General features: G+C 53.0%; 2 protein-coding genes across 4 annotated transcripts in view; one reads left to right on the plus strand and one right to left on the minus strand.

Moving 5' to 3' along the window:
• Mex3a (mex-3 RNA binding family member A) overlaps nt 1-245 on the minus strand; it is a 5,090-nt gene extending 4,845 nt beyond the window's left edge. The window contains exon 1 of the mRNA XM_026783874.1: nt 3-245. Coding sequence (XP_026639675.1) covers nt 3-169 — 167 coding nt within the window. The 5' untranslated portion in view covers nt 170-245. The remainder of the gene's footprint in view (nt 1-2) is intronic.
• Nucleotides 246-717: 472 nt separating this feature from the next.
• The window catches only part of Lmna (lamin A/C), a 48,232-nt gene continuing 40,142 nt past the window's right edge, over nt 718-8,807 (plus strand). The window contains exons 1-3 of one of the 3 annotated variants that reach the window (XM_026784066.1): nt 718-900; nt 1,149-1,186; nt 1,573-1,662. The gene's annotated coding sequence lies outside the window, so the exon portion shown is untranslated. Of the gene's footprint in view, nt 901-948; nt 1,187-1,572; nt 1,663-8,807 lie in introns of those variants that run through there. The other 2 variants (XM_026784067.1, XM_005356861.2) reach the window with 2 other exon arrangements.

An 8,807-nucleotide genomic window follows, 5' to 3' on the forward strand; every position in this document is an offset into this window, starting at 1 on the left:
TGGGGGCGGGGGGCTCCCCCAAACCCAGGAGGCAGAGTTGATCAAGCGCCAGCTGAAGGGCGCGCTCGTCTTCCAGTAGCCCTCGGTCCTTAGCGCTTCCCCCGAAACATCCTAATTCTCCAAAGCCCCCATTTCTTTCCATTATTCCAGATACCACTAGACTAGGCATGGCGAAACAAAAGCTGGGGGAGAGAGAGAGGGAGAGAGTGGTGGTGGAAGGGAGAAGAGGAGAGAGGAGGGGAGGGGAGAGAGGAGGGGGTGTGTGGGGAGGGGGAACAAAGAGCTGGGGAGGGGGGAAGAAAGCGAGATAGAAAGATAGACCCACCCCTAAGCCCCCCCTCCCCAAGCACCCTGTAACCTGACTCCCCCTCGCCCCAGCCCCCGGGTGGGGGTGGGGGAAAAGAAGCAAAACCAAGAAAGCAGATCTCCTCTCGCTCAGGGGTGACGGATGGGGTGGGGGGCTGCGGGCCCTGGCCCCCACCCCTCCGCCTCGGACCCGGAGTGTCTACCCTCTGCCGAGCAGACGCCCCCTTAGGCTCCCGCACCGAGCCCCAGTCCCGGAGCGTCGCTCAGTGGCCCCCAATAGAGCCCAGCCCCTTCCAGCGCTCAAACTCTTTTGTTTTAAATGAACTGGATGGAGCAGCATGGAACTGACGGGAGGGGGGCGCGCCGGGGGCGCCCGGGGCATGCCGGGAGTTGTAGTTTCCCGCCCTCGGGCTCGGGGACGAATTCGGGCAAGAGGATGCGCCCCTTGGGTTCTTCCTACCGCTCGCGGGCAGAGCTCGGGTGGGCGGGGAGTCGTGGTCCGGGAATTTTCGGGAGCTGGCGGTATGCGGGAAAGGAGCGGGCGTGGAAAGACGTCGGCCACCGGCCCCGCGGGTCCCGGGCCTTTTTCTTATGGTAATGAGGAGCGGGGCGGAGCGGCCGCGTGGCTGCGGTGTCTTCCCTCCTCCGCGCGCGATCGCGGAGTCCACAGGCTCAGGCCTTGGGGAGAGCGCTCGCGGAGCTAACAAAGCCCGCGGGCAGCTATGATAGGAGGAACGAGTCTCTGAGCTACGTGGGGTCCGGGAAAGGGCGTTGGGGTGGAGGTATCTCTGGTAGAGGATGGGGGCCCTTCATCTCTTAAGTAAATCATCCCCCTCCTCCAGCCCCCCAGTTCCAGGACTTAGAGGCCGCGGCTTGGGAGGTGAGTTAGTTCGCGCCCCCGTGGACCGTGCAGTAACCGGGTGTGGAAGAGGAGGCGCGGAGAGAGAGGATAGGGGTGAAGGGCTGAGCAGGGAGCCTGGAAGGGCCGTAAAGACATCGTATGACTTAGTTTGGAGCCTAGAACTTTGGGTGTAACGGGAGTGAGATTGGGAGCCCTTCATTCCTGAGCCACGAATACAGTGGAGGTCATTTGCCCCTTAGGACTCTCGTGTCTGCCTGTCTTTTATTAACCAGTAATTCAGCCCCTTTGACCCTAGAAATGTATAAAGAGAGATCAAAATTAAGTTTTTGAGACTCGACAGATAGTTTACAGGGAGTTGGGTTTACTGCAGTCTTTTCTTCAGCTCTAGCCTGTGTCTTCTTCAGCTTTCCTTTTGTCCAAGAGAAGGAATAGGACCGCATCTAGAGGCCTTGAGGTCAAACGCTTAAGAGCCACCTTCTCCAAACTGGACAGCAGTAAGTATGCCTCGGGGTGTAGGATGTCTTTTTTTTCAGGCCCAGTTCCTAAACTGGTTCTTGGAAAGAGTGAGTTTGCCCATAAGTGGGAGGGCTAAGTGGTGGGAGGGTCTGAGGGTTCATGCCCAGCAGGCAGGCTTTTCCCTTTCTATGAAGGAGAATCTTGGACAGAGGATCTGGGGAGCTGAGTAAGGGAGGGGCTGCCCCTGCATGGAAGATTGAACAGATTATCAACACATTTTCTGGGCTGGATGTCCATGCCCGCCAGCAGGAGTGGAGAGAGTGAACCGCAGAGCCTCCTGACTCCTGTCACCTCCCTACCCCTATTGGGGACCAGGTACTAGTGGAGCCACCAGCTGTTTTGAGCTTTCCTGTCTCTCACTGAAACAAGATCCCCCCCAGAGTTTGCCCAGTCTCTGTCTTCCTCCCCACTTAACCAATTAAGGCAGGAGGCTAATGACCCAAAAAGCCTTGGGGATTTGGTCAGGGAGGGGAGCAAAGGGCAGAATCTTGAGTGGGAAGTGGGTGGCTGCTAAAGGAGAAAGGGACAGACTAAAGCTGGAGTAGGCAAGGTGGCACCCCACGGAACCCCCCACGGAACCCCCCATGCAGCGGGATGCATCAGTCCTCAGGGTGTCTTAGTACCCCCCCCCCACTCAAGGTCACATGTGGTGACTCCAGACATCCTCCAAGGCAGAAGAGAGCACATGCAAGCCTGGCACTTGGAGGGTCATATGTGCGTGGACTCAGGTGTACCCCCAGGAACAGGTGTCTTCAGAGCCCCAGGTGAAGAGGAGCTATGGGGACAAGAAAACTGCTCTTGCTCCTGAGGCTGAGGTCTCCTTTGTTCAGGCCAATGCCACTCAGCCTGGGCTGCTGTGCATGGGTCCTGCTTAGCTTTCCTTCCCTGCCTCTGTGTCTCCCCTCTCTACTATCCTGACTCCTATTTTCATGCTATGGAACTAAAGGACCTTGTTGAGTTGTTGAATTGACTGTGAGCGTCGAATCCTTATGAGTATTTGTGTGCATGCATGCATGCATGCATGGGTGCAAGGCAGGAAAGGTGACCCAGTGGGACAAGGTCCTTGTGGAGGCCCGAGGACAGGAGTGTGGTAGAAAATATTGTGAGACCGTTTTCCCGTCTATTCTGAGCAATCTCGAGTACCCATGCTTGGCTGTCTACATAGTAAGTACTTAAGTAGAAGCACACACATAACACCGGAGCCCTGGAGAGGGAGACCAGGAAGTTGGCAAGGAAGCCGCACCAAGCAGGCTAGCCTCAGTTTATCCCCCTACCCTGTTGCTGTATTTCTCACAGGCTTCCTCTGTCTGTCCTGATCAGTTCTGCCTCCCTCCCATGCTTTGTGAGGCTTTTACTTTCCTTTTTGTTTTTATTAAATTGTATTTCATATGTATATCATGGCTGTGCACGTGCCACAACACACGCATGAAGGTCAGAGAACAACTTGTGGGAACAGGTTCTGTCTGTCTTCACCATGTGAGTCCCCAGGGTTAGCAGCAAGTCCCTTTATCCACTGAACCATCTTGATGGCCTTTTTTGTGTGGTTTGGTTTTTTAGGACAGAGTTTCTCTGTACTGTAGTCCTGACTGTCTTGGAACTCACTCTGTAGAACAGGCTGGCTTTGAACTCACAGAGATCTATCTGTCTGCCTCTGCTGGAATTAAAGGCATGAGGCAGGCTTGATGACTTTTTGTTTGTTTGTTGTTGTTGTTTTTTGAGACAGGGTTTCTCTGTAACTTTGGTGCCTGTCCTGGAACTTGCTCTGTAGCCCCAGCTGGCCTCAAACTCACAGAGATCCGCCTGCCTCTGCCTTCTGAGTGCTGGGATCAAAGGCGTGTGCTACCACCTCCCGACATCATATTTTCCTTCCTTAATAACCTCTTGTTGGAAATATACCTAGATGTCCAGCCTCTGCCTTTCTTGCTGAATGTGCTGCTAGTTTTCTCCTTTATGCTGGAACGCACTCAGTGTGCTAATTTCTTCAGAACAGTTTTTAGTATTTATGTTGTGAGCGTATGTGTGGGAAGAGAGAGGGGGGTGTGTGTGTGTGTGTGTGTGTGTTACAACACACATGCGGGAGACCAAGAGAGAGGGGTGTGTGTGTGTGTGTGTGTTACAACACACATGCGGGAGACCAAGAGAGAGGGGTGTGTGTGTGTGTGTGTGTTACAACACACATGTGGGAGACCAAGAGAGAGGGGTGTGTGTTTGTTACAACACACATGCGGGAGACCAAGAGACAGACTTGAAGAAGTTCCAGGGGTTAAACTCAGGTCCCCAGACTTGGTTGCAGGCTCCTTTACCTGTGAGCCTTCTTGCCGGCCCTCAACTTATTTCAGCTTATGAGAATATATTGGGTAAACTTCTGCATTCTGGGTAAAAGTGATTTCAGACTTGATCCCTGCTCTCATGAAAACAGAAACTCACCTACATGGCCAAAGAGGATAAATGTGAGGCCAAATCACCTTTGGGGCTTGAAGAGCCACCAAAATTGTAAGGAAGGGTAGGTCATTGGTCTCTTTGTCTCTCTGCCTGATCTCCTACAGACTTCCCAGAGCAACTCTGAGGGGCTGGGGTGGAGCCTGGGCCCCCCAGGACAGCTGGCTAACAAGGCCCCTCTGGGACTTCATTCTGGGCCCTGGCATGTAGGAGGCGGTGGCGGTGACACTGGAGCTGTGACAGTTGGTCCTTGGATCCCCACCCAGTGGCGCCAGCTCTGGTTTCGGGCTGTGCGAGGGAGGGGATTAGTTGCCCTCCTGGGACGCAGAAGCAGTAAACATGGCTCCCTGTGAGGACTTTTCCTCCCGGGGCAGAAGGCTAGTTTAGATGCGAGGAGGGTTTTGGCTGGGATGACTTGCTGGATGGGGTGTGTAGTGCAGACCTTTACCTGCAAGAGATCAGAGCGGAAGGGGACGGTGACTGAAGAGGCCGACCCTTTTCCCCTTTGCAGAACACATGCAGCCCAGAGAAGGGGTCTGTGGCTCCCTTTTGCCTCCTGGACCATTCTGTTTCCTTCATTTCCTGAAGGTTTTCTTCTTAGACTCTTCAAACTTTGTATTTAATCTATCATTATTTTATTACATGTATTTAATGTGTACATGTACTGTATTTATCCTGAATGTGGAGGTCCTGGGGATTGAACGCAAGGCCTTAGGTGTGGCATCAAGCACCTTTCTCCCTTGGGCCACCTCATCTGACCTTTGATATCATTTAATCTTCATAATTCCATGGAACTGTAATTTCTATCTGTGCTTGACATAAAGATATCCACGGCTCACAACAGCTGGTAAAGAGAATTCCACTGTTCAAAGTTAGAGTTGTGTGACTTCTGCCCTGGGTCCCCAGAGGTGGACAGTGCCATTCCGTGCTTGGAGACCTTGGAGGGAGTGACATTTAAAGCTGGGGCAGCTTGGGGAGGTTTCCTGACTGAGGTGGGTCTGTTGGAATCACTGAAGGAGTGAAGTCCCGGGAAAGGAGAGCAGTGGGGAGTGTTTCTGGAGGTTGTGTGGGAGGTGGCTAGGGAGGCTTGCTGTCACCCATTCTGGAAGCATTGAGAATATGTGACACCAGGTGGCGCTGCAGGACAGTCTCCTCGGCTGCCCACTGGTCAGCCTGCCTGGGGCCCAGGTCTGCCTTCCCGTGGAACCATTGCTCTGTGCTCTCCCCTGCACAGGTCAGATTTGGTCTCAAGCCACAACCCCACCCCCAGCCCATCCTCCACTCCCGTTTTCGACAGGACATTCATCCCGTGGAATCAGGAGACTTTGATAGCTGTCTATTCCAGATTCTGAATGGAAACCCTAGGTAGCAGAGACCTTCCAGCAGTTTACCCTGCCTTCTGTCCCGTGGCTTCCTGAGCCCCTTGGAGACTGTTCAGGGGAACTGTGAAGTCCAGCTGGCAGGGTCTGCAGGGAAATAATAACTACCTATAGAGATCTGAAGTTTCTCACCAGTGAGAACTGGGCAGACCCTAGAGGACAAGGAGAGTGAAGCCTGCCCTGGGGCAAAGCCAGGGTTCTATAGGGTGCTGGGTAGGTGGCAGAGTATGAAGAAGTAGGTGGTGTCCTTCTGGTAGTGACAGGCATGATGAAGACAATAAAGCAGAGGGTGGAGGCCAAACGATTTGAAGTAGTTTGTTTTGGGGACAAGGTCTCACTGCGTAACCCTGGTTGGCCTGGAACTCATTATATAGACCACGCCGGCCTCCAACTCAGATCTGCCTGCCTCTGTCTTTAGCGAAGTGCTGGGATTAAAGGTGTGTTTTTGTTTTGTTTTATTTTGAGTGGCCCTCTTTTAGCCCCATCTGGCCTTGAACCTGCAACTCCGGACCTTCCTGTGCCCAGCTCTCGAATGCTGAGATTACTGGCATGTTCCACAACACCTGCCTGAGGAAGGTTGGCACTGGGGCATTGTCTGGGTGCCTGTAAGCAGCAGCATGGCTGCCTCTGGCACTAGTGTTCTTAGCTTGTTTCTGTTTTGCACTTCCCTTCCCCACATTACCACTTCTCCCAGCAGCCCTATGGGGTGAACAGACTCTGGCTTAGGAACTTAAAGCCCCGACTCTTTAGTTCTGGCTCTACTCCCACCCCTGCTCTCCTAACTTCCAGTAGATTATGTCACCACCCACCTGGTGGCTCAAGCCTGAAAACTAAGCCATCTGGATTTCTGCCTTTCTATAACTTGTACCCAGTGCTTCAACAAGGCCTCTCAGCTAAACCTCAGAATATTTCCTGCCAGACTGGAGAGATGATTCATAGGCTAAGAACACTGACTGTTCTTCCAGAAGACCTGAGTTCAAGTCCCAGCACCCATACATGATGGTTCACAAGCTTCAGTTTCAGAGGACCCAGTTCCCTCTTGTCTCTGGGCACCAGGCACCATACATACATTCATGGACACACATACATGCAGGCAAAACAACCATGCATTTAAAATAGAAAAAACAATTTCCTGTCGGGTATGGTAGTATAATCTGTAATCCCAATAGCAGGAGGATCAGGAGCTCAAGGGTGGTTGTATCTCTGTACCAACCTTGAGGGCCATCTGGGCTACATGAGACCCTGTCAAAAACATTTAAAAACAAATGAACAAACACCCTGAGTCCAGCTCCTTGGTGGTTAGAATGTCCTTTGTGACCTGGTCCCCGTCCAGCTGAACCCCCCCACTCTACCCTTTGCATACCCTGTTGATCTTGCAGGATGGACCGTGACGTGGATGGCATCTCCCCTGTCACTTCTGGGAGTCCTTACCACTTACCACACCGTGCAGTGACTCATCTGTTACCTCAGTGCACTGGGAACACCATGAAGGCCGGGATTAGCTCTAGTGTACCCCTGTGACCCAGCATCTGGTACATAGACACTCGCTGTATAGAAACTTAACATGTTCACCTCTCCTTGAACATGCCCTGTCACAGGCCTACTGCCAAATGTTCAACTGATGCTTTCTCCCATTCCTCCCATCCTGGCACCTCCCAATCTCCACCCTCTGGCACTCGGCTCTCAGGCCAGCAAGGGGGTGCTATCTGCATGAGACTTGGCATGTAGGGTCATAGGGTCCCACTGCCCTGCGGCTCCTAAACTACAAATGCCATCCGTAGAGCGCATTCTTTTTGGGTGATTTCTCGGAAGTTATCTTAGAGCCTTCCCTCAGCCCTGGCAGGTAGAGGAGCTCAAAGTAGGCATGGCTTGCTTTCCGTTTCGGACCTCAGCTTGGGAATCCCATGCTCTGGGATGACCTGACCGTGTATCCTGAGGTCGCTGTGGCCCCTTGTGCTTGCCCTTCATCTGCACTCGGCCTGTGTATTAAAGAGCACTCCGCATGGTCTGTAGGCCACACCAGCAGAGAAGCTGTCTAGGGATCTCACCCAGTGTCTCTAAAGCCTGCACACGGCAGCCACTGCTGACAAATGTGTTTGCTGAGTCAATGAATAAAGAAAAGAAGAAAAATTGTGTGATTCTGAACAAGCCTCTTGTCACCCTCTGGCTACGGGGGTGTGTGTGGGTGAGTAGGCACAGCATGGGAGGCAGAGGGAACCATCAGCGTCCTTGGAGACGGCTTCTCCCTCACCCTGAGCTAGGGCCCTGCACACACCAGGAAGGGACAAAGCCAGATTTGTAGCAATTGTCAGTTATCAAGATAAATTTTCTCCCTCTGACTGGCTGCAGTGTAAGTGATGGGCCGTCACTAGCACACACGAGCCGGCCATCAGACAGAGACAGACTCTGGGTAGCTTCTAGTTCTGCTTCTTCTCTCCTTGGCTGCAGTTGCCCCAGGAGCCTGAGGGTTAGATGTCAGGTTGCTTCCTGCACACAGTTCCAGGAGTTAGAGAGGCTGCTTGGTGCCACTTGGCTCATACCTTCAGACCACTTATATTCTCTTTCAGGTAGCTGACTGTACATGTCTCTGGCAGCATTCACTGTTGATTGGCCCAAGGTAGGCACGCAGATATTGACAAACAACTTGGGGTTCTGTGTAATGTGACATGTCTACCCTGGTAAGGCTGGAGTTCAGGCTCAGTTTCTAACTCCGTTAACTTCTGACCTCTGACCCCACTGATGTCAGTCTCCTCAGAATGCCTCATCCCTTCCCTCACCTAGTCTCCCTCCCTAGCCTCCCTCCCTCACCAGCCTCCCTCTGTCACCAGACTCCCTCTGTCACCAGCCTCCCTCCCTCACCAGCCTCCCTCCCTAACCAGCCTCCCTCCTCCCTCATTTAGCCTTCCTCTGCCCATGTAACTCACCATCTCATTCCTTCATGGCTGTTCAAACAGGAGCTTCAGGCTGGAGGGTACCTGTTCCCCACCAGTGACTACTCTTTCTGCGTCTCTGAGCCCAAGTTCCATGTCTATAAAGTGAAAATAGCCAGGCAGTGGTGGCTCACACCTTTAATCCCAGCACTTGGAGGCAGAGACAGGCGGATCTACAAGTTCAAGTCCAGCCTGGTCTACAAGAGCTAGTTCCAGGACAGGCTCTCAAGCTACAGAGAAACCCTGTCTCAAAAAAAAATAAAAAAGTGAAAATAAGAGTAGCAGCCGGGCAGTGGTGGCGCACGCCTTTAATCCCAGCACTCGGGAGGCAGAGGCAGGCGGATCTCTGTGAGTTCGAGACCAGCCTGGTCTACA

Source organism: Microtus ochrogaster, chromosome 21, assembly GCF_000317375.1.
Source record: "Microtus ochrogaster isolate Prairie Vole_2 chromosome 21, MicOch1.0, whole genome shotgun sequence".
NCBI lineage: Eukaryota > Metazoa > Chordata > Mammalia > Rodentia > Cricetidae > Microtus > Microtus ochrogaster.